The sequence below is a fragment of the Peromyscus eremicus genome, chromosome 1, assembly GCF_949786415.1.
Source record: "Peromyscus eremicus chromosome 1, PerEre_H2_v1, whole genome shotgun sequence".
In the NCBI taxonomy this organism is placed as follows: domain Eukaryota; kingdom Metazoa; phylum Chordata; class Mammalia; order Rodentia; family Cricetidae; genus Peromyscus; species Peromyscus eremicus.
The window spans coordinates 56,825,889-56,851,651 of NC_081416.1; the positions used below are offsets into that span (position 1 = coordinate 56,825,889).

General features: G+C 50.6%; 1 protein-coding gene across 1 annotated transcript in view; it reads left to right on the plus strand.

Moving 5' to 3' along the window:
• The window catches only part of Lrp5 (LDL receptor related protein 5), a 77,941-nt gene that overhangs the window by 33,731 nt on the left and 18,447 nt on the right, over window positions 1–25,763 (plus strand). Inside the window, exons 7-15 of the mRNA XM_059263697.1 lie at window positions 4,625–4,841; window positions 6,809–7,098; window positions 9,900–10,126; window positions 11,517–11,701; window positions 12,724–13,047; window positions 15,624–15,823; window positions 20,837–21,045; window positions 22,281–22,471; window positions 23,944–24,153. Coding sequence (XP_059119680.1) covers window positions 4,625–4,841; window positions 6,809–7,098; window positions 9,900–10,126; window positions 11,517–11,701; window positions 12,724–13,047; window positions 15,624–15,823; window positions 20,837–21,045; window positions 22,281–22,471; window positions 23,944–24,153 — 2,053 coding nt within the window. The remainder of the gene's footprint in view (window positions 1–4,624; window positions 4,842–6,808; window positions 7,099–9,899; window positions 10,127–11,516; window positions 11,702–12,723; window positions 13,048–15,623; window positions 15,824–20,836; window positions 21,046–22,280; window positions 22,472–23,943; window positions 24,154–25,763) is intronic.

Genomic DNA, 25,763 nt, shown 5'->3' on the forward strand with positions numbered 1-25,763 from the left:
AGGAGGCAGGAGGATTGGCATGAGTGTGAGATCGGCCCGAGTTGCATGCTGAGTCCTAGGTCTGCTTGGGCTACGTAGTAGGATCCTGTGTCAAAACAAAACAACCGAAAATACTGGTCCCCGGGTATCCTCCGGGTGGCTGAAGACATAAAACTGTGTTGGAAACGGTGACTCACCGCTGAGTGTGGCGGGCTGGCCCCCAGCGGCCGGAGGCGGTGGACACGCCGTCTCCTCGGGGAGCCATAGTGTTCACTAATGCCTGCGTGCCTTGGCAGAGTGTTTTTGATGGCTCTCGGGGACAGGTGACTCCATCAGCATCACGAGCAGTTCTGTTACCCTGCTTGGTGCATGTCCTCAGGTGTCAGCAGGACACCTTCCTGCTTTTTCTAGTAACTTCTGTTGCTCCTCGTGTGTGGGTGTCACTACTCACTGATGTCACCATTGAGGACACTCTCCTTATGGCTCCTGGAGAGGCCTGGGCTGGGTGGCCTCCAAGAGAGGGTAGGAGCTGGAGAAGAGGCTGTGTTGGAGACGTTGTTTCTTGGGGAACAGGGGTCCTCGGTGCTGTAGGGGACATGAGCTCAGGATCGGAATGGGAGATGTCCTTCTTCTGGAAGCCCAGAGAGCTGCCTTGTAACCATTTCTCTCGGACTTTCCTATTGATAATCAATCAATCTCTCTCTCTCTCTCTCTCTCTCTCTCTCTCTCTCTCTCTCTCTCGATATATATATATATATATATATATATATATATATATATATATATATATATATATATTTAATTATGTATTTTTTTAAAGTATGAATGCTTTGTCTGCTTGTATGCCTGCATGACAGAAGAGGGCATTAGATCCCCTTATAGATGGTGGTGAGCCACCGTGTAGTTGCTGGGAATTGAACTCGGGACCTCTGGAGGAGCAGCCAGTGCTCTTAACTGCTTAGCTCTCTTCAACCTCTAGCCTCCCCCCTCCCTCCCTCCCTCCCTCCTTCCTTCCTTTCTTCCTTCTCTCCTTCCTTCCCCCTCTCCCCCTCCTCTCAGCTTAGGAGGCTTCATCTTTGGTACCATAGTTGCCAATGGGAGCATGACAGGGATACATGGTACCCACAGATGCTGTTGCTCTGTGTGCTCCTAGCAGAGTGGCCTTTAGTGTGTTCAGTGTTGTATAATGATCAGTGCTCTCCTCCCAGAATACTTCTTAACCTGGAGAGCAAACCCCATGCCAGGTCATAGTCACTCCCCAAGCTTCTGGTCCCTCAGCCTCTGGGGACACTCCTCACCTTTCTGTCTCTGTGACTTGGTTTCGTGGATGTATTCCCTGTGACTAGAACCCTCTAGTCTAGGGTAGCCGTTTATGTCTGGCTTTGTTGGGAGCATAGTGTATCCGGTATACATGCTGTCCCATGCACAAACACCTCTTCCTCCTTTGCAGCAGGTTACCTGCGAGTGCGTGGTGAACACTGCGGGCCCCTCATCACTCCTTCCCTCCTGTCTGTCAGGAAAGAATTTTCTGTGGATATTCGTGGACACATTTTTTTTTTTAAAGATTTATTTATTTATTATGTATACAGCATGTATGACTGCAGGCCAGAAGAGGGCGCCAGATCTCATTACAGATGGATTTTAAGCCACCCTGTGGTTGCTGGGAATTGAACTCAGGACCTCTGCAAGAGCTCTTAACCTCTGAGCCATCTCTCCAGCCCCCCGTGGACACACTTTTGTCTGAATACCATTTCTACCTTTCCTTGAGTGTGTGTCTGAGAGTGGAATTGCAGGTCAGGTGGCATTTAAAGTGTGACTTACTCACAATCGTCTGTAACTCTGTTCCAGGCGTGTGACACCCTCTTCTGTCCTCCGCAGGCACTGCACACATATGGTGCACTGGTGTAAAACATTCATACATGCTGGGTGTAGCAGGGCACAGCTGTAATCCTAGGCAGAGGCAAGTAGATTGCGGTGAGTTTGAGGCCAGCCTGGTATACATAGTAAGCTCCAGGCCAGCCAGAGCTACAGAGAAAGGACCCCCACACACACACATACCCAACAGCCACACACACACACACACACACACACACACACACAGCCACCATAGGACATTTCTGTAATTTCTATTCCCATACATTAGAGCAGGTAAGAACTGCTTATTGCCAATCTTATTTTCTTCCAGGTCTGTACCAAAGGATGGCATGGGTGTGGCTCCTCCATTACAGGGAGGCTCTGCCACTATGCCAGCCTAGATCCAGTCTTGTCCTCACCCTGGGTGTGGCTTGACCTGGCCAGGAAAGCTCTGGCTTTCTCTTACTTTGCTTTAGGGCCAGCAGGGAGTAGGAGCCGAGGCGAGCCATCTGGTGCCCGCCACCCTTCCTCCTGGTGTCTCGGTGAGCTTCTTTCACCGTTCAGTGGATCCAGGCAGAGTGTGCTCTTGACCACAGTTCATTGTCACATGCTCAGAAGTTTGGTTTTATAAATTGGGTTAGGGAATATAGCTCAGTCGGTAGAATGCTTGTCCAGCATTCACGAGGCCCAGGGCTCCATCCCAAAGCATGATATAAACTAAACATGGTGGTGTACACCTGTAATTCCAGCATTAGGGAGGCAGAGGCAGGAGGATCAGAAGTGGTGAACCTGAGGCCAGCCTGGGCTATATGAGATTGTATCTCAAGAAAGAAAGATAGTAAAGACGGAAGGAAGGAAGAAAAGAAGGATGAACAGAACGAGGGACTGGCAAGATGGTTCAGCAGGTAAAGGTGCTTGTCACCAAGCCTGCCATAAAACCTATATTCAAAGCCTTGGAACCCACATGATGGAAGATGAGAATTGATTCCTGCAAATTGTCCTGACTTCCACACTTACACCATGCTTGCACACACACATGCTTGCACGCATAACAGAGAGACAGACAGAGAGAGAAATAGAGACGATATGAGAGATAATGCTGACCTGTGGTAGATTAAAGCTGGAGTCTTTTTTTCTCAGATGAGGATTTCTTTTTAGTATCATCAGTCCTTTCCCTATCCCTGTTTGGCCTGTATTGAGGTATTACACAGTCCCTAGGTCACCTGGAGCCCTGCCTGTCACTGTCCTCTTCTCTTCTGGAACTGTTCTCCCCAGGTGGGGGAGCTCCACGTGCTAATGGCTTATGCTGAGGGTCGATCATTCCCCCAGATGTTTAAACTAGAGTTAGTGGCCGATGTACCACTTGTCATGGAAATATAAGTATGAACTCTGGCCTGGCTGTGGTGGCTCACGCCTTTAAGCCCAGCACTTGGGAGGCAGAGGTAGGCGGATCTCTGTGAGTTCGAGGCCAGCCTGGGCTACAGAGCAAGTTCCAGGGCAACCACGGCTACACAGAGAAACTCTCTTGAAAAACAAATCAAACAAACAAAAGAATGGACTCTGGGCTTTGTGACTGAAGCTGGCTGTCACTGCCCTCTACTGCTCATTTGACATCATTGAGCCAGAGAATTCAGCTCCAGCTGAAACCTCCAGCTGAGACATCCCACAAACAAACAAACAAACAAGCAAACAAACAAACAAACGCGTGCCTTTGCCCGTACCTGGTTCTCATAGCAGCTCTGATGGCCTCCAAGTCAGCCTGAATGGCTTTTAATAGGAGCCCAGCTTTGGTCCTTTGTTTTATCATATTTCCAGGGTGGGTTAGCAACTGATTGATTAGTCTGGTCTCCCGCTGCGGGTGGAAACTTGAGGCCCATGGGGTACAAGGACCCATTTAAGGACACCGAGCACCACGGGGGAGAGTGGGTTGGTCCCCTGGATGTGGGCACTGAAACTGCACTGTCTCCCTGCTGAATCAGCACGTGGGCCTCCTGCTGCTGAACTGTAGTTTAGTGGTAGTGCTCAGCCTGCCGGTACTTCTGGCTGCCTGCTCTCCTGATGAGCAAGAAGTACAGCCTTGCTCAAGAGGCCAGCCGAGGCTTGCCGGTAATTACCTGGTGTGTTTCGTCATCCCGTCCTGAGAGCCCTGAGCCTGGGGATGTTGCCACTGCTGGTCTTTGTGGATCACTAGAGTCCCACTTACCCTATGGCTTTTCAAAAACAATAACAAAAACCCAACAAAACAAACTGTGTCTCAGGCTGGTCTTGAAATGACTATGCAGCTGAGGATGGTCTTGAGCTCCTTATCTTTCTTCCACCTCCTGGGTGCTAGGATTGTCAGTGTACCCTACCAAGCCTAGTTTATTGTTGCTTGGGATCAAACCCAGGGCTTCATGTTTGCCAGATATGCCCTCCTCCCCCAGCTGAGCCACATCCCCAGTCTTAGTGTTCGTTTTTAATCAGCATAGCCTTTTCCAGAAGAAGACTTGGCTCTTCCGTGCCAGAGTGGACGGGAAAGGAAAGTACCGTAGTCCTGTGGGGTTAGGTTTATAGCTAGAGGTGCCCAAGAGGGACAAACTTGTCCAGGTTGTGGGGTGGCCTGGTCCTTTGAAATTGTGTTGCATGCCCACCCCTCCTGCACCTGTAGCAGGCATTGATGTTGGTTCCCAGGAAGCCTTCCTACGGTGCTGATGCAGTGGGGGCCCCAGGGCAGCTGAAGCCTGAGGCAGGCCCCAGGTTGGCTCATGGTGTGGCCCTGCCCATCCAGACCCATGTCTCTGCCAATGAACAGGTTATCAACATAGATGGGACAAAGCGGCGGACCCTGCTAGAGGACAAGCTCCCACACATTTTCGGGTTCACACTGCTGGGGGACTTCATCTACTGGACCGACTGGCAGCGGCGCAGTATTGAGAGGGTACACAAGGTCAAGGCCAGCCGGGATGTCATCATCGATCAGTTGCCCGACCTGATGGGACTCAAAGCGGTGAATGTGGCCAAGGTTGTCGGTGAGTCCTGGCCAGCTGAGCCACAGCTCAGCTTGGCCAATTGGCACCAGGAAAGATGACAGGTTCGGACCTGGGCTTATTGTCCACGAGGATATCCTCCTCTGAGGATGGACAGGACAGGATAGGTAGAGGTAGGGGTGGCATGTTGCTCAGAGATAGGTAGTGGTCAAGGATTAGATGGTTGGGAGTAAGTGTGGCCGACATGTGACTCCTCAGTGTATGGTAAGAACTTGAGTGCCTAAGGCCAACCGTATGTTAATCCTAGGTCCTACCCCAAGAGCACTGAGGACAGAGAGGCCATGTGAACGGCAGGTGGTTGAACCCAGGACTCACTATATCTGCCATGCCCTTGTGGCTGAGCTGCGCTATGACTCATAAACACACCGTTTACCCGAAAGGCAGGATGGTCAAAGAGTTCACTTAGGATAACTTTATCTGACTTGTTGGGTTGTCTTTCTGAGGACTCCAAATGCAGGTCCATAAGTTACACTCAGGCAGTATTGTCCAGGTGGTGACCAGGGACCGTTGCACAGAGCAGGGGCTCTGTTCCCATTTGCCACCCCCATACCCGGTGCCATGCCTGCATGTCACAGGTACTGGAAACGTTGCCTGATAAATGAATTCAAGAAGAGGCCCCAGTGCTGTGGGCCGCTTGTTCTAGTCAACAGCTCGGTTGCTGTTAGAGAGGCAGCTTGGGCTGGAGTTCAGAGTTCCTCCTGGTCTTCTGGAGAATCCAGGTCCTGTTCCCAGTACAACTACCTGGGACTTTAGCTTGAGGTGCCTACGACTCCCTCTTCTGACCTTCTCCCCATTTACACATCACACGCGCACATGCACATGCACACGCGCGCGCACACACACACACAATCAAGAAAACACAAAACCAAACGCACATCTTTGGCTTAGTGAGAGGGCTGAGTGAATAAAGGTTCTTCCTGCCTAACCTGATTCCCTGAGTTCAGCACTCAGCCCACATGGTGGAAGGAGAAACCAATACCTGAAAGTTGTTCTCTTACATCCACATGTGTGCAATGGCATGTACATTTACATGTCTATCCACCTGTGCACATGTGGGCACACATGTGTGCACACACACAGAGTAAATGTAATTTTAAAAAAATTTAGAGAGGTGCCCAACTTTACCAATATGAGGGAGGTGATTGTGCTCAGATCACCATGATCAGGCAGGGTGTGTAAGACAGAAGAGACAGCCAAACAGAGGCAGCATGGGTGACCGTGAGCATGGCTTGGCCCTCCTGTCTCTGTGACAGGCCACATGGCAACCCATAGGACCACCTGTGGAAAAGCACTTGTCATGCACAGGACAAAGAAGGCCCACCTGTGTCTGTCAGAAGAAGATAATAAAGCAAGCCTCCCTGGGCTGCAAAGTAAACTCAGCCGTTGGGTCTACCTCACTGTATCCCCCCGCCCCCACCTTCTCATCTTGTGATAAGGGGAAGAAGATTCTTTTTTTTTTTTTTTAGCTTAAATTCCTAACACTTGAAGCAATAAACGAGTGTGACACTTTCTGTCTGCTTTAATAAAAACGTATGCCATTGGCTACCCAAGGCAAACCTGAGTTTTATAGGTTGCCAGGGGACTCGGTGAATCAGGGAACATTCTGGAAGAATGATAAGAGCCGATCCAATAAGCAGGGTCAGAGTTGAGGAGCTGCAGTTGAGCACCGTTGAGGCATAGCTCCATCACTCCTCAGTGGGCTGGTTCTAACTGGTTTGCTGTACTCCGTTGACGCCCTGGGACCGGGGCCAGGTGGCGGTAGTGTCCTGTTGTCTTGTCACGGCCAGTTGACCGTACTAGGGAAGGCTTTAGCTGCCACCATCCAGGCTGCCTCCCCACTTCTCCTGCCACCGTCCCCTTTGGGCGGGTGGCAGGAGTACAGCCACACAGAACTGTGAACTGGGTTCACCTCTCCTTGGCCAGTCTAGAGCTGTGCCTTTGCCTCCCAGGAACCAACCCATGTGCGGACGGGAATGGAGGCTGCAGCCATCTCTGCTTTTTTACCCCCCACGCCACCAAGTGCGGCTGCCCCATCGGCCTGGAGCTGTTGAGTGACATGAAGACCTGCATCATCCCTGAGGCCTTCCTCGTGTTCACCAGCAGAGCCACCATCCACAGGATCTCCCTGGAGACTAACAACAATGACGTGGCCATCCCACTCACAGGTGTCAAAGAGGCCTCTGCACTGGACTTTGACGTGTCCAACAACCACATCTACTGGACAGATGTCAGCCTCAAGGTACCTAGTGTGAGGCCGCCGATGCCTGAGCTTTCTGTGGGACCTTGCCTGTGAAACTGCCGCTGTGTGCTCCACGGCTGGGTTGTTTTTTTTTTTTTGTTTTTTATTTTTGTTTTGTTTTATTTTTGGTGAAAGAATTATCATGTTGGGTTGAGAGAGATGGTTTAGCAGTTGAGAATGCTTCCTTCTGTTCCAGAAGATCTGAGTGCAGTTCCCAGCGTTCACATCGGGTGGCTCACTATATCCTGTAGCTCTAGCTCCAGGGAGCTGAGACCCTCTTCGGGCCTTTGTGGGTACTGCACAAACATGGTACACTTCCATGTATGCAGACACACACAGGTACACAAAATGTTTTTAAAAATTAGGGGCTGCCAGGCAGCCGTGGCGCACGCCTTTAATCCCAGCACTCGGGAGGCAGAGCCAGGCAGATCTCTGTGAGTTTGAGGCCAGCCTCGAGATCTCGCCAGTGAGAGCGAGATCCAGGACAGGCACCAAACTACACAGAGAAACCCTGTCTTGAAAAACTAAAAAAAGAAAGAAAGAAAAAATTAGGGGCTGGAGAGATGGCTCTGTGATTAAGAGCACTGGCTGCTCTTCCAGAGGATCCAGGATAGATTTCCAGCACTCACATGGTGACTCACAACCATCTGTAACTCCAGTTCCAAGGCATCCAATGACCTCCTCTGGCCTCAGCAAGTACTGTATGCATATAGTTCACAGACATAAATTCAGACAAAACACCCAAACATAGAAATAAATCTTAAGACCATTTTTTGAAGGCAGAGGCAGGGGGATCCTTGTTGCAAGCTGCCTAGCTAAATTAGTTGTATGGGCAAGCTCTGGGTTCAGTTAAGAGACCTTGTTTCAGTGAGTAAGGCATAAGAATGATTGAAGAAGACTCCCAATGTCAGCCTTGGACTTCCCCATACACATGCAGAGTGTGTACACATGGAAACACACACACAAAGAAAAAGGAATTGTAGTATTGATGACTATAACTCAGTGCAGGCTGATAAATTAGGGCACCCACTTTTGTTTGTTTCTTTGTTTTTGTGTTTTGGGACAGGATCTCTTTGTGGAGCTCTAGCTGGCCCATAACTTGCTGGATAGACAGCCGAACTTGAACTCTCAGAGATCCACCTGCCTCTGTCTCCTGAGTGCTGACACTTAAGTGTAGTGCACCTAATTTAATGAGCAAATATGAATGGCTATCTTTGTAGGTGACATGCCCAGGGCTTTTGCAGAGGACTGTGGGAAATGCTTGGTGAACCTGGCAATGACCCATCTTCTCTCACAGCCCATTCACCTCACTGTTGTTTTCAGTCACAGTGAGGGTGTCGTTGTCCTGGACGGTGATCAGGGGAGGCACTTGTCTGTCTCCTCAGTGGGGTCTGTGGAGCATGCTGATGCTGTAAATGGCTCTCTTGGAGTATGGTGATCCCTGCGTGTTTAGAGATTGCCTGAGGCTGTTGTGCCATCGGCCTGAGGAGTGAGAAACCTAAAAGGCCATCTGTCCCTTTCTAGTGAAAACTGATCCCTGCTTTAACATATGACTAACACACTTTGATCACCTTTGCTGGGTATAGTGGTGCATGCCGGTAATTCTAGTACTCAGGGGTCTGAGGCAAGAGAATTGCCGTGAGTTTGAGACCAGCCTGGACTGTCCCATTTCGACAGAGAACTGGGGGAAGGGAGGAGCAGAGAAACAAGATTAGGCTGCTATTTATTTGCTTATGGCTACTTACTTATTTTTAAGGTTTATTTTTATTTATGTGTCTGTGGAGATGAGAAAAAGATGTCAGATCCCCGGAGCTAGAATTACAGGCAGTTACGAGATGCCTGATGGACGTGCTAAAACACCAAATTTGGGCCCTCTGCAAGAGCAGTGGACACTTGTGACCACTGAGCCGTCCCTCCAGTCCTTTCTTAATTCTTCTTCTGAGACCTGGTTTCCCTGTGTAGCCCTGCTCTGGAGACTAGGCTGACCTCGAACTCAGAGATGGCCTTCCTTTGCCTCTGCTGGGATGAAAGGCGTGCACCACCACGCCCAACAGTTTTTTATTCTTATAGATGTATTTATTTTATGTGTATGAGTGTTTTGCCTGTGTGTATATATGTGTACCACATGTGAGCAATGCCCTGGGAGGTCGAAAGACGAGGAGGGTGTTTGGTTCCCTGAACTAGACTTCCAGATGGTTGAAGCCATCATGTGGGTATTGGGAACTCTTTGTTCCTCTACAAGAGAAGCAGTGCGCAGTGCTCTTAACCACCGAGCTAACTCCCAGCCCCACCCCTTCCTAATTATTAACAGCTCCCAAAGCAGTTTCTTGTCTGAAAAGTTCTTTGTCATATATAAGATTTTATTTTACTTATGTCCATGTATGTCCATGTGACTGTATGAGCATATGTGTGTCCAGTGCCCAAAGAGGCCAGAAGAGTGTGCCGGTCCCTCTGAAGAAGTTGTAAGTGTTGTGAGCTGTCTGTAGGTGCCAGCATCTGAACTCTGGTTCTCATGATTGAGCAGTAAGTGCTCTTAACTGCTGAATCATCTCCTCAGTTCTAGTCTTTTATATTTTTATTCATTCCCAGAGTCAAGTATGATTACTGGGCAGAGTGTTTTCAAAACTCACGATATGTGTAAAATCACACACATGGACGTGCACGAACATCCAAGTTGCTTTTTCTCCAAAGGCCATCTTCCTTCATTTAGTCAGCTGTTTGGAGACTCTGCTCTCTCCTGGGTTGATGTCTACAAAAGATGCTGGATCCTAACATGGCCCTTTCCATCCTCACCCCTCCAGACTATCAGCCGAGCCTTCATGAATGGGAGCTCGGTGGAGCACGTGATTGAGTTTGGCCTCGACTACCCTGAAGGAATGGCTGTAGACTGGATGGGCAAGAACCTCTATTGGGCCGACACAGGGACCAACAGGATCGAGGTGGCCCGGCTGGATGGGCAGTTCCGACAGGTGCTTGTGTGGAGAGACCTTGACAACCCCAGGTCTCTGGCTCTGGATCCTACTAAAGGGTAAGCACTGATTTTGTCTGAAGGTGCCAGGGCTGGCAGGGACCCTGGAAGATTGTCTTTCTCATTCTTAGAGGGGAAACTGAGGCCAGCGTTGACGCTGCTGTCGGCCACTGAGCTCTGGCTGCTTTCGTATGGGCTGTCTTAAGTGTCCCTTAGGCCAGTATCTTGGTCTCTGATTTTACACACACAGAAACAGGCTCAGGGAATTAGGGAGATGACTGCATTGGTAAAGTGCTTGCCACATGTGCTTGAGGATCTGAGTTAGATCCCCAGAACTAATGTAAAAAGTTGGATGCAGCCTTGCTTATAACACAGACATTGGCAAGCCAGGGACAGACAGAGTCTCAGGTTTGCTGGCTAGCCAGTCTGGCTAGTCAAATCGGCAAGCTCCAGGCTCAGTGAGGGACCCTGTCTAAAATATGATAGAAAATGATTGAGGAGGACACTCAGTCTTAACTTCTGGTGTGCACACACCCACACACCAGTCGTGTCCCCGTCGTCCCCCCCCCCCCCACACACACACACATGCATGCACGCACAGCTCAGAGAGGCTAAGGTCCCGTGACCAGTTAGAGCAAGTTGGGCCAACTGACACCATGTCAGGTCTCTTTTCCTCAATGGTGACCAGACGCCGCTTGGAGCTGGCCTTGAGGCACATGGATTTAGGGCCATTCAGAAATGGTGGCTTACAAGGTATCCTGGGCCTAAGATCCACCCTAAGAGGGAGCCCCACCCTGGGAGCTGGGACCTGGGGGGCCAAGTGCAGGCTCTTTCTGGTCCCAAGTGTCCCTTGTAGTGCAGGGCACATGCTCACCCCATAGAGCATCCATGCTGTCAGTCCCCTGCCTGGAACATCTGCTGTGAGTTCAGGATGGCAGGAGGAAGAGAAAGGTCCAAATACTAGCAGAGGCCAAGAAAATCTTTCAAACCTTAGAATGAGGGTGTGAGCATCCTTCTCAGATGTGCAGGGAAGAGGAGGAGGGGGTCCCCTTCTGTATTGCATTAGCCTGGGCCGGTTTTTCACTCTGGGAGAGAAGGAGCCATCCATCTGAATTTGCCCACATCTCTCTTGATTGACAGGACACATCAACACTCAGTCAGCTTAGTTAAGATATGTTGCCTGCTTGTACAGCCTTGTCTGATGGCTTCCACTACTTGTCCTGTTTAGCTGCATTCAGGTCCTTCCTGGACGCTGGGGAGAGCCAAAGCTGTGGCCGAAGCTCTGCTGGATCTGGCTCCTTCTTACTTCCTGGGGAGATGTCATTGACTGACTTCCCCCAGGGCAGAAGGGCTGAGTTTAGGAGATGGTGGCTACTCTCTGCTCCAAACCCTCTGTTAAGCCAGAACTCAACTGAGCCCTGCCCATCTCCCCTCTCCTGGTATTTTCCAGCTACATCTACTGGACTGAGTGGGGCGGCAAGCCAAGGATCGTGCGGGCCTTCATGGATGGGACCAATTGCATGACGCTGGTAGACAAGGTGGGCCGGGCCAATGACCTCACGATTGACTATGCCGATCAGCGACTGTACTGGACTGACCTGGACACCAACATGATTGAGTCCTCCAACATGCTGGGTGAGGGCTGGTGACCTCAGGGCTGAGGCATGGGGACTGAGTGGCAGGGCTCTGCCTTTCCTCTCCTTACACACACTAGTCTGCTCTGGTCTATGAACCACTTGGCATCACAATGGCATGGGCACAGCCACAGGTGTTCTCCTCTGCCCTGGGGTAGTGTTTGGAAAGGCTTTCTGGGCTTCAAGTCCCAGCCAATCCCTGAGCCGGGACTGGTATCTCACCTTCTACCACACGGTAGCCCTTTTCATTGGTGGGGAAGCTGAGGCTGGGTATGTCATAGGACTTGCCTGAGACCACCCAGCAAGGGCACTTTAGAGCTCCTCAGGGCCAGATCCGGCCTCCACCACCCAGCAGCATAAGCTTCTCCTCTGTGGCCATACCTCTTCCTAACCTTTGTATTCAAAAACTAAGTTTTAAATGCATGATATTCATTTGTAGAATCAGAATAGTTTTGTACTTGTTTTTGCTTTTTAGAAATAATATTTGACTGGGATGTATCTCAGTTGATAGAGTTCTTGCCTCGCATGCATGAAGCCCCTGGGTTCAATCCCCATCCCCCGTACCACATAAACTAGGTATGATGATGTAGCCTATAATCCCAGCACTCAGGAGGTAGAGGCAGGAGGATCAGAAGGTTAGGGTCATCCTTGGTTACATAGGGAATTTGAGTCTAGCCTGATATATATACAAGACCAGATAGATGGATGAATGGAGAATTGGTTTTTGTTGTTCTTATTTGGGGGGAGGGGGTTGTTGTTGTTGTTTTTGAGATAGAGTTTCTTTGTTGTATACCTGTGGCTGCCCTAGAACTATCTCTGTAGACCAGCCTGGCCTCGAACTCAGAGATCCACCTGCCTCTGCCTCCCAAGTGCTGGGATTAAAGGTGTGCGTCACCACCGCCAGGCTTCCCTGCTCGGCTGAGATTTCTGGAAATCAAGGTTGGCTCACCTCTCCTTGAAGTTCCCTGAGCTCATTGGCCTGACCACTCTTCCTGCTGACTTGTGTGCTGTGTTCCCACGCAGGTCAGGAGCGCATGGTGATAGCTGACGATCTGCCCTACCCCTTTGGCCTGACCCAGTACAGCGATTACATCTACTGGACTGACTGGAACCTGCACAGCATTGAGCGGGCCGACAAGACCAGCGGGCAGAACCGCACCCTCATCCAGGGCCACCTGGACTTCGTCATGGACATCCTGGTGTTCCACTCCTCCCGTCAGGATGGCCTCAATGACTGTGTGCACAGCAATGGCCAGTGTGGGCAGCTGTGCCTTGCCATCCCCGGAGGCCACCGCTGTGGCTGTGCTTCGCACTACACACTGGACCCCAGCAGCCGCAACTGCAGCCGTAAGTGCCTTGAGCCCCTCTGCACACCCCATGCCTTGGCCCTTTAGAACAACTGGCGCTGTGGGCTGTGGTGGAAGAGAGCTTCTTTTCTTTTCTTTCTCTCTCTCTCTCTCTCTCTCTTTCTTTCTTTCTCTCTCTCTTTCTTTCTTTCTTTCTTTCTTTCTTTTTTCTTCCTTTTTTTTTTTTTTTTTTTTTTTGTTATTTTTGAGACAGGGTTTCTCTGTGTATCCCTAGCTGTCCTGGAACTTACTCTGTAGACCAGGCTGGCCTCAAACTCAGAGATCCACCTGCCTCTGCCTCCAGAGTCCTGGGATTAAAGGTGTGCACCACCACCGCCCGGCTTAGAAGAGAGCTTCTTAAGTTGGTGTATCTTGTGTACAAGGATGGTTGGGCAGGTCGTACGCTGCACAGGCTTCGTGGTCCTACCCGGTTGCGTACTACTAGACTGGGTGAGGGCAAACCCTTCAGCTGCCTTGTTCTGTCAGGGGGGATCTTTGAATGCAGAATCATTTAGGGGATTGGGGGGGACATCTCAGTGTCTTGCCAGCACTATCCTGAGTGCTTCTCCTGGTGGCACTCACTTGAGCCTCAAGCTCGCAGGCTTGAGTATCCCAGTCATAGAACCTGGTGCACAGAGCTGTGTAGCAACCCGCTCAAGCCTGCGCAGCTGAGACGATCGGAACCACCACAGTGGCTCCTGAGTCTGCATTCTTGACCACTTGATGGTGACTCCACAAGAGCCTGTGGCGTCCTGTGCTGACTGTCCGTGTAGGTGTGCCTGTGTTCTCACATCCATGGCAGGAAAGTGGGATTCAGAAGGTCAGAGGGAGACTTCCTCATGGCCCTCTGTGAGCACAGGTGTGTCCTGTCAGCCGGTCTTCTGTGATGTGATGTTGGCAGAGAGCCTGATAGAGTTTGGCCTCTGCACGTAACTGGACAGTTCTTAGGGTCTCTGTCACCTGGGTCTCGTGCAGTGCCCGTGGGAGCTGTATTGCCCTTCCATGTTGAATTAGTGCAGACCCTGAAGTTTGAAAGGACAGGAAATGTGCCTGACACTGAGCTTGTCTGCAGTGGTCCAGGGCCAGAGCTTGGCCTCCCAGGAGCTGTGATTTGATTTTGTTTGCTTTATTTTATTATCTTATGTATGTGGGTGTTTCACCTACATGTATGTCTGTGTACCACATGTATGCACAGGGAGGCCAGGAGAGGGCCTTGGATGCTCTGGAACTGGCGTTACAGACAGTTGTGGGAGTTGAACCCAGATCCTCTGGAATAGCAGCCAGCCCTCTTAACTGCTGAGCCATTTCTCCATGATTTTTTTGAGACAAAGTCTCAATATATAGCTGGTCTGGAATTGGCTATATAGACAAGACTGCCCTCAAACTCATAGAGATCCATTTGCCTCTGCCTTCCCGAGTGCTGTGTGTGCCCATACCATGCTGGGGCTGTGCTCTTGAAGGGCAGGTAGAGGTGCAGAAGCAACAACTCTTATTTCCTGGGGTCTAGGATAGTGGCTTGGATTTCAAATGACCCACCTTAACCCCCTGTTCCTGGAGACTGCCTGCTGGCTTCCATACATCTGGTGCCACAGTTTCTGAATCTGGGCAGCTGGTCTGGAGCCTCAGGACCTTGCTCCCTGCTGGGAAGGAGAACCCAGCCTACTTTCTGATCTCTCCAAAAGCAGTTGTTCCCCCTTGTGGTCTCTGTGGGCACCTGCATTCACATTCACACCTACACTCAGACACACACGTGCATATAATATAAAAGCAATAAAAATAAATCTTAAACTAATCCCTGGGGCTGGGGATGTAGCTTGCGTGCTGGCCTACCACGCACAGAGCACTGGGTCAATCCTAGTGTGGCAGAACTGGGCGTGGTGCACACCTGTAGTCCCAATGCTTGAGAGGTGGAGGCAGGACGATGAGGACTGCAAGACCATTCTTGACTGCTAATCAGAGTTCAAGGCCACTCTATGCTACATGACTATTCTTGACTGCTAATCAGAGTTCAAGGCCACTCTATGCTACATGAGACCCTGTCTTAAAAAAAAAAAAAAAGGCATTGATCTATTGAGAACAACCATACAGACTTTGGGGAGATAACAGAAACAGCCAGGGATAATGAGAGTAAGATGGCCTGTCGCTCAGGCCAGTTGAGAGCTGTGTCCTTTCTTCTCTAAGGGGTCCAGTGGGAGCAGGTGCTGGTCTGTAACCACATTGGCTGCTCTGCTCCTGGCTCCAGCCTCTCAGCTTCCATTCACTGATACTCTCCACTCTGTCTGTGTCCAGCATCCTTAGCTTGCTGATGCTCGCCACTTGGTCTGTTTGTCCAGCTTCTCGGCTTGTGTTTGCGAATGCTTGGAGCTCGGTCTTTCTGTGCAGTGCCCTCAGCTTGCTGATATTTGGTGCTTGGTCTGTCTGTCTTTCCAAAGACCCTAGCTTGCTATGCTTGCTGCTCAGTCTGTTTGTCCAGCCCCTTGCTTGCACTTGCTGATGCTTTCTGCTCAGTCTGTCTGTCCCGCTCCAGCGCCCTCAGCTTGCTGATGCTCGGCGCTCGGTCTGTTTGTCCCACTCCAGCGCCCTCCACCTTCTTGCTGTTCAGCCAGAAATTTGCCATCAGCCGGATGATCCCCGATGACCAGCTCAGCCCGGACCTTGTCCTGCCCCTGCATGGGCTGAGGAATGTCAAAGCCATCAACTATGACCCGCTGGACAAGTTCATCTACTGGGTGGACGGGCGCCAGAACATCAAGAGGGCCAAGGACGACGGTACCCAGGCAGGTGCCCCTGGGGGCAGGGTGCGACTTACAGGCTGCTCCCCCTTTCTGGGCAGGGCTCGTGACAAACAAGGATTTGGACTCTGGTTATGTAACTGTGGGTGTGATCCTGGGCATGTGAAGCCCTGGACTGTGGTGAAAAGAAACTGGATTTCCCAGTTGATAAGGGTGGGGGATTGGGTGGTGATGGGCCATGCTCTAAGGATCAAGGGTCACACTACATGCATCCTGTATTTTATGGAGTTCACACAGTCAGTCTTGGTGCGTGTCTGTGTGTGTGTGCGCATGTGGGAATGAGACAGCAGCAGCGGGTGTCATTCAACAGGAGCCGTCCGCAGGATTTCTCACTGGGACCTGGGACTCACTGATTAGGCTAGGCTGGTGGGTGGTGAGCTCCAGAGGTCTGCCTGTCTCCACCTCTCAAGTGCTAGGATTACAGACACATGCCACCGTGCCCAGCCCTCCTGGGTGGGTGCCGCCCCTTAGGCTGGCATGGCAAATGCTTTTCCCAGCCGGTCTCGTGTACAGTTAATTCTGTAATGTAGTAAACATCATCCTGAAAGTCACAGGCCTGTGCCAAATAACCCAACAAACGGTTGGGCTTGTGGGACAAAGAGGGGTGGGCCTGGTGTTCAAAAACTCTGTTAGTGGGACTGGAGAGAGTGCTCAGTGGTTAGAGCACTGGCTTCTCTTCCAGAAGACTTGAGTTTGATTCCCAGCACCCACATGGCTCACAACTGTCTGTAACTCCAGTCCTAGGGTATCCAGTACCCTCTTCTGGCCTCGTTGGGCACCAGGCATGCAAATTGTACACAGACAAGTATGAAGACAAAACACCTATACACATAGAAATAAATAATAACTTTAACCCTCCCCCCACCAGTCTCTGTCAGTGATACATAGAAAGCAGGAGGGGATTGTTGGGAGTGTTGGAGCAACACTCCCCTTTGCTTGGCCAGTCGCTCCTGTGTCTGTGAGTGTGGAGCATCAGGGATTGCAGTATGTGGGCCTTATGAAATGGGAGCATCATGGGAAGCAGGGCAGGAAGTTCTGGCTGCGGGTGCGGCTGGATGTGGCTCATAGCATATGAATGGAGGTATGAGTGTCCTCTGGTCTTCTTGGAGCCATATGCCAGGACAAGTGTCTACATTCACCTTTTTTCTCCGTGTGTGTGTGTTGGGGGGGGGGGGAGGTCTGTTTTGCATGTGCAGGGCACCTGTTTTTGTGCACATGAGTGTGTGTGTGTGGTGGGGAGTGGTCCTGATGTTGATGCTGGGAATCACCTTTACCGATCATCCATCTTATTCACAGGCAGGTCTCTCCGTCAGTCTTGCTGCTCTGCTTGCTCTGGGGTCCCGTCTCCACCTTCTGGGTCTGTCGTGCTCACCCTGCACTTATGTGACTTTCTGAGGCTCCTGACTCCAGTCCTCATGCGTGTGCCGCCAGCTCTTTAACCCTTGACCCACCTCTTCTACCCTTGGTTGTTTTTTTATTTATTTTTTATTATTATTATTTTTTTTTTTTCGGTTTTTTGAGACAGGGTTTCTCTGTGTAGCTTTGCGCCTTTCCTGAAACTCACTTGGTAGTCCAGGCTGGCCTCGAACTCACAGAGATCCACCTGGCTCTGCCTCCCGAGTGCTGGGATTAAAGGCGTGCGCCACCACCGCCCGGCTGGTTGTTTTTTTAAAAGGCAGGGTTTTTTTTTTTTATCTGTATCCCAGGCTGGCCTCAAACTCAGTATGTAGCCAAGGATGGCTCCTCATCTTCCCGTTTGCCGTCTCCTGGGTACTGGGGCTACATTTGTGTTCTCCTACACCAGCTTCTTCATTCTTTTTGTGTTTCCCTTAAGTGAAATTGTGTATTATCAAATGCTAATCCTGAATTTTCCTTAAAAATTGATTATGTTTCTTAATTTATTTAGTTATGTGTATGTGTGTGAGCAGGAATGTGGCGGTCAGAGGAACTTATAGAAGTCAGCTCTCTCCTTCAACATATGAATCCTGGGTATCAGACTTCAGTGTCAGGCTTAGTTGCAATCATCTTTACCCACGGAACCATTCTGCCAGCTGTTCTCTCTCTCTCTCTCTCTCTCTCTCTCTCTCTCTCTCTCTCTCTCTCTCTCTTTCTTTTCTCTCCCCCTCACTCCCCCTCCCTCTCTCTGTTCCTTCCTCCCCCCCCCCCCCCCCCCCCCTTTCTTGGAGACAGGGTATCTCTCTGTAGCCCTGGATGTCCTGGAACTTGCTGTGTATACCAGACTAGCCTGGATCTCACTCCCCCTGCCTCTGCCTCTAAAGTCCTGGGATAAAAGGCGTGCACCACCACCTCCAGTCAGCCTATAGTTTTCAAATCTAACAGGGCTGAGCCTTCCGGCTGCGCCTGACCAGTTCAGGAAGGATACATGTACTGGAGCAACTGAGCCTGCCTCAAGGGGCTTTCCCAAGATGCCTTTTACAAAAGCCATAGAACCCAGCGGCCCCTTTACCAATGTAGTGTGACAACTGATGCTTCGTGACAGCTGAGGGGAGAGCTTACTCCATGGGCTAGTTTACAGATCTTCTCTGGAAACTCTAGAAAATGTAGTTTTTGGTTTTTGTTGTTTGTGCCAGGCGGTGATTGGAGACTGGTAGGATCCCTTTGAGCCGGATGTCTGTTTTAGTTACTTTTCTGTTGCTGTGATAAAACACCCCGATGAAAATAACTTATAGAAGAAAGGATTGTCTCACAGTTCAAAGTACAGTCTGTTGGAGCTCCAGCTAAGGAAGCAGAAGCCGAGGTGGTGGTTGGCGTGTTGGTCACATTGTATCCATGGTCCAGAAACAGAGTTCCGGGTCCCAGCCCTTGGGAAGCAGAGGCGGCTGGACCTCTGTGAGCTGTTCAGACTAGCCAGGACTACTTTGTGAGATACTGTCTCAAAACAACAAGGCAGCAGCAGCAGCAGAGAGCAGTGGATACTGTGCTTTGTTTTCCTTTTTTAAGTTATTTTTTACATTTTTTTTTTTAATTGAGTCAGGTAGTATGTGCTACACCATGCATGGGGTGGGGCCACAGAGCAACTTAGGAGAGTCTGTTCTTTCCCTCTACCATGCCGGTTCCAGAGAGCAAACTCAGGTTCATCACGTTTACCAGTCACCCTCACTGACGTCTTTTTATACAGCCCTGTAGCATGAATCTTAAAAAGTTCTTATTAATAAAATCAAATGTGAGCCAGGTATTGGGGTGAACTGGAAGATCAGAGAACCAAAACAAGCCACAGCTACCTCACCTCGCCGGATCCTCAGCTGGTCTTGTTTCCTCAGACTGGAGGCCTCTGAGTCCTCATCTAGAATGGGTCTCAGCTGAACAGTGCTGCTCAAAACCTAAAAGCTTAACCAGGCCAAATGCTTCTAGTTTCTGGTCCTCACGCCTTATATATCTTTCTGCTTTCTGCCTCACTCCCTGGGATTAAAGGCTTGCTTTCTGGGATTAAAGGTGTGAGTCACAATGCTTGGCTGTATCCTTGAACAGATGGATTTCTGCCTCTGGAATGCTAGGATTAAAGGCATGTGCTACCACTGCCTATCCTCTATGTTTAATATTGTGGCTGTTCTGTCTCTGTCCCCAGATAAGTTTATTAGGGTGCACAATATTTTGGGGAACACAATACCACCTCACAGGCCAGGATCCTAGGCAGGGAATGGTGCCACCCATCGTGGGCTTTCCCACCTAGATTAACCCAATCAGGATAACCTCCCACCAGTTTGCCCTGAGGCCAGGTGATCTCCCAGGAAAATTCTAGATGTAATCAGGTTGACAGATGAGATGAGCTATCACAAGGCCCATCACAGAAATCCTCACTGGCTTGTCAGTTTATCAAGTCACAGTTACAGCCCCCCTCCCCCCACATCACCCCTAATCTCTGTTGGTGGTGAAAATGAGTGGTTGTCACTTTAAACCCAGGCTGGGTTAGTGACTCCAGGCTGTCATCTCTCTGACAGTCTTCTTGAGTGCTAACTGATGACTGTAGCGTCCCTGAAAGAATGCTCCACGGTACAAATCTCCTGAAAGTCCCTGTGATTCTCAGAACCACCTGTCCCACCCACTCCTCCTGCCGTCCCCAGACACCTTCCTACAGGGCCACATCTTCCTCTGCTTCTCTCTGCCCTGTTCCCTTGCGTGCCCCAGGTACCCCTACCTGCATCTCTGCCTACCCCGTCACTTGCTACATGCCCTTGCCCTGCTTCACCCTCCCCACCCCACCAACCCCAGCCCCTGCCCTTTGCCCCTTGCCTGACTCGACAGCCTGGGCCCCTCCTCCTCCATAGGGTCTGGTGAGAAAAGAGGTAGTCCTCTGGATTCCATCCTACTATTCCAGCTACTGAATCAAACGAACAAGGTTTGAGCGTACAAAGCCATGAGCCTGAGTCCTAAACAGTGGGAATGAAGGGATAGACGCTGGGCTTCGGGTCCTGTGTCTATCTGGTTGACAGCCTGCCAGTGTCCTCTGGTGCACTCCTTCTTGGGGCCTGGAGTCAGGCCTTGGTACCCCTGGCTGTCCTGGAGCTCACTCTGTAGATTAGGCTGGTCTCAAACTCACTGAGATTCGCCTGCTTCTACCTCCTGATTGCTGGGATTAAAGGTGTGTGCCATCACTGCCCAGCTGTTCTGTGCATTCTTAAGTGGGCATACCATTAAGGTCTAAGTTGAGGACCATCAGGATGTCTCAGTGGATAAAAGTGCTTGAAATCATGCCTGATGGATGACCTGAGTTCAAATCCTAGGACCCACATGGTAGAAGGAAAGAACCAATTCTCACAGATTGTCCTCTGAGCTCCACATGTGTGCTGTGAAATGTGCATGTACACACATACATGCACAAAATCAAACAGATGTTTGTTTTTAAAGAACCAGGTCTGGAAGAAACGCCCCAGACTTGTTGGAATCTTGACTTTGAGGCTGAACTTGGGACTTCTGCTTTCCCCCGGGCTCACTGTGCACGACAGTGTGGTGCAAGCTGCTTCTGCTTCCCTCTCACAGCTCTCCATGCTGACCTCTCCCAGCCAGAGTTTGAGCCCAGACAGACAGCCACACGACCTCAGCATTGACATCTACAGCCGGACACTATTCTGGACCTGTGAGGCCACCAACACCATCAATGTCCACCGGCTGGATGGGGATGCCATGGGAGTGGTGCTTCGAGGGGACCGTGACAAGCCAAGGGCCATCGCTGTCAATGCTGAGCGAGGGTAGGTGCCCCAGGGTGCGCAGGCACTGGGGTGAGGGCTGCATCCTGCTCAGGCATGTAGTCATTCTCTGGCCCCTAAGGACCTGTGGTGCTGGCCTGTTGGGGGCTAGGCAAAGTTTTCAGCATTATACACAGGATTCCAGCTGCATAAACAGAAGGTGAAGTCTGGATGGGGGTGGGAGAACTCTCGGATGTGAGCCCTGCTGCATGGGCCTGTGTCTGTAACCTGTCCAACTTGGTCTTTGGGGCTGCACACATTCTGCCCCAGACACAACTCAAAATGTGTCATGCCTTGAATCTGTTGGTCCTCAGAGTACCTGGTTTGGGAGAGGGCACTGGGACAGATACCCGTGAAGCTCAAGAGAAAGCTGAGCTTGCAAGGCCTCAGGCAGGAGCATGATGGCCTTTAACTCCTGCAGGGCTGACATGTAAAGCAGGTGTTATCTATGACATGGAAAGCAGGGCAGGGATGCCAGAGTTCAAATCCTGACTCCTGCACTTCACTGCCCCATGGCTGTGGGCACATGATGCAGACTCTCAGAGTCTTGGTGTCCTTTTCTGTGATCCTGAGGAGGACAGTGGTGTCAGATCCTGAGGAGCTGAAATCAGCCTCCAAGTGGAACCCTAGTTCCTGGAGGACAGCGGTTCAGGAGCTGAGAGAGCACTCTCTGAGGAGATGGGCTTCGGTGTAGACATGCTCCTTGGCAGTTGGGCAGGGGTATAGACAAATGTCCTGTGGCAACAATGCTTATCCACTTACTGTCTCAGACTCAGAGGTCCACAGCCCAGGTATTGGCAGGACTCCCTTCCTCTGATGTGATGGAGGACAGTCTCAGCTGTGGTGGCTGCAGACATTCCTTGACTTGTCCCATCATCCCAGGCTTCCCCTCTGATCACACTGCCTTTCTGTGCTCTATGGCTGTCTCTATTTCTCTTCAGCAGCCTCTCAACTGGATTTGGGGCCCACCCTCACATATAAGGGTTTCATCTCAATCCTCATATTTTCAAAGAAGCTCACATCCTGAGTTCCATGGTAGCATGAATTTGAGGGATACTATTCCCCCCCCCCGCACCCCCCATGAGATGTGGCTCATCAGCCTCTAAGACCAACTGTGAGAGGCAGGGGCTGCTGATTGGATGGCAGTAGGGTTGGGCTGGGCTGGTACTGGATGAGGGGGCAGTGAGTGCTTCCAGCATCCACTCTTTACCCACTACTTCCGTGCACTATTTCCATAGGTACATGTACTTCACCAACATGCAGGACCATGCAGCCAAGATTGAGCGGGCCTCTCTGGATGGCACAGAACGTGAGGTCCTCTTCACCACGGGCCTCATCCGCCCTGTGGCCCTCGTGGTGGACAACGCTCTGGGAAAGCTCTTCTGGGTAGATGCAGACCTAAAGCGCATCGAAAGCTGTGACCTGTCGGGTATGCATTCTGGATATTTCCAGTCATTGAGTCCTGTAGGTGTAACCCTCCCATGACCCTAAAGAGCTTTCCTTGCCACCAGTAAGGGTAGCAGCCACCACCTAGTCCTCGGCCTGCTGTGAACCTGGCATTATGCTGCAGTTCTGTATGTTCATGCATATTCCTTACACCACGGGGGCCTGGATTGGAGCCCTGGACTATGGAGAAGCAGAATTTGGTACTTAGGGGGTGCTGGGTCCTTGCACCTTTTCATCTAATAAAAGCTGTGTCACTGGGGAGGTGGCTCAGTTGCTAAAGAGCTTGTTGTGCAGCATAAGGATCTGAACTCTGATCCCCAGAACCCAGCACAACTAGGGACTGTGGCACATGCCTGGGATCCCGATGTTGGGAAGGCAGACACAGGATCCATTGGGCTCTCTGGCCAGCTAGTCTAGCCAAATCAGTGAGCTCCAGTTTCAGTAAGAGATCTTCTCAAAAAATAAGGTGGAGAGGCAGCCAGATGACTCAGTGGGTAAAGGCCCTTGCCACCAAGCCTGATGACAGGCGTTTGATCCCCAGGATCCACATGGTGAAGGTGAGAACTGACTCCTCCTACAAGTTGTCCTCTGACCTCTGCAGGTGTGCTGTGGCATGTACCTCTCCCACCACATACATACACGCAAATAAATGTAATAAAAAATAAGGAGGCTGCAGAGATGGCTTAATGGTTAAGAGCACTGGTTCTTCTTGCATAGGACCTGAGTTTAGTTCTCAATCCCAACATGACAGCTCACAACCATCTGTAACTCCACTTTCAGGAGATCCAATGCCCTCTTCTGGCCTCCTTGGACACTGTAGACTTCTGGTGCACAGACATACATGCAGGCAAAGGACCGATATGCATAAAATAAAAATAAATATTTAAAAATACTTTTAGAAAGCTGGGTGTAGTGATGCACACCTTTAATCCTAGCACTTGGGAGACAGAGGCAGATGGATCTCTGTGAGTTGGAGGCCAGCCTGGTCTATATGAAGAGTTCCAGGATAGCAACGGCTGTATAGAGAGGCCCTGTCTCAAAAAATAAATAAACAAATAAATAATTAAAAACAAACCTTAAAGAAATAAACGAGATGGAGAAATGATTGAGACTTCTGGCCTTCACATGCATGCACACATATGTATACACATACCTCTTCCACATAAATATTACGCACACACACACACACACACACACACACACACACACACACACACACAACACAAGGAAGCACCATGCTTATAGAAGCCAGTGACCATATGATATAATCCTGAATCCTAGGCCAGCCCTTGTGGGAGCAGGCTGATTCCATGGTATCTGCTGCAGCTCCCAGCTCTGGAGAGTACAGAAGTACCCCAGACTCCCTCGTGGCCCTCTCTTTAAATCTGTTCTCCTGAGCCCAGTGGTCTGGCTCTTCACTTTCTCCCACTCATGGAGCCTTTGTGCTACCCATAGGGGCCAACCGCCTGACCCTGGAAGATGCCAATATCGTGCAGCCAGTGGGTCTGACAGTGCTGGGCAGACACCTCTACTGGATCGACCGCCAGCAGCAGATGATTGAACGTGTGGAGAAGACCACAGGGGACAAGCGGACTAGGGTTCAGGGCCGTGTCACCCACCTGACAGGCATCCATGCCGTGGAGGAAGTCAGCCTGGAGGAGTTCTGTATGTGAGAGGGGACAGGATTTGTGGTGGGGTCCCTTGCGGGGAGGGTGACATTGCTTACGGACTCCTGAATCAGCCCTGCTGAAGTCAGATGGGCTGCTGGCGCAAGAGCCATGGGCCCAAGGCGGTCATGGGCTCGGCACTGAAGGCCAGTATGTGTCCAGGGAGCTCCTCTCTGCCGTCATTTTTGTTTGCTGCTGTACAGTCGTCCCCAAGCCTGTTTGGTTTTTGTTTTTGTTTTTTAATTCTGTCTGTCTGTCTGACTGTCTATCTACCTACCTACCTACCTACCAATCCCAACCTATCCATCTGTCCATCTCTGTCATTTGTCCGTATCTGTCATCTATCTGTTTAGTTTTAAGATACGTTCTCTCTAGGTAACCCAGGTTAGCCTGGAATTCTTTTTTTTTTTTTTTTTTTTTTTTTTTTTTGGTTTTTCGAGACAGGGTTTCTCTGTGTAGCTTTGCGCCTTTCCTGGAACTCACTTGGTAGCCCAGGCTGGCCTTGAACTCACAGAGATCCGCCTGGCTCTGCCTCCCGAGTGCTGGGATTAAAGGCGTGCGCCACCACCGCCCGGCTAGCCTGGAATTCTTGACAGTTCTCTGGCCTCAACCTCAGGTGCTGGATTTCCGTGTGTGTGTGTGTGTGTGTGTGTGTGTGTGTGTGTGTGTGTGTGTGTGTGTGAGAGAGAGAGAGAGAGAGAGAGAGAGAGAGAGAGAGAGAGAGAGAGAGAGCGCGCATGCATGCACAGCTGTGTTGCTCTTGGGTCTGATGAGGTAGGGTACATTATAGCTATGATTGTATGATTGATGAAGCAAGGCTACACGCTTCACAGAACCCAAACAGAGGGAGCGATGGGTTCCCACTACCTCCTTTGAAGACATACTCTCAGTATTCCAAAGACTCCCCATTAGGCTCCAACTGTTTTGTTTTTTTTTTAGTCCTTGGGATTGAATTCAGGTCTCTCATGCATGCTGCACAAGTATTCTACCCTTGAGCTCCATCTCTAGCTAGGTCCCACTCTGAATGCCTCAGTGTCCCTCTCCTAGGAAGCACAAGTCCCTGGGTTCCAATTAAAGACAAAGAAAGGAGCTTTCTAGCTGCTCCACAGGCTGGCACAAAGCCTTTTTGGTGTGCTTGTCCAAACATGGCAGCCCTTCTTATCAGCTGATCAAATCCTGATTTCCCCTCTTGCCCCAGGAGCACACTCTGCTTTCTCAGAGTTCAGAACTGGGGCTGCCCCACCCCCATGCTACTTATCCTCCATACGGTCCAGGCCTCTCACTCCAGGCCCTTGGTGCTAAGCAGGTCTGCACCTGGAGCCATTCTCGGCTCCCTGTCCTCCCCATGCCTCCATTGGAGTCACTCCTGCTACCTGCTAATTCTGTTTCCAGGATCAGCTTTCCCCTTGGCTGTCCCTTTGCTGGGACTATGGTGGAATCTCCTGCATCCCTTGTTCATGTGTGTTCAACTTTTGACAATCCTAGATACTTTTCCTGTTGCTGTGATAAACAGCATGACCAAAAGCAACTGTGTTTGGGTGACAGGTCACAGTCCATCACTGAAGAAGCCAGGGCAGGAACTCAAGGCAGGAACTGAGCAGATGACAT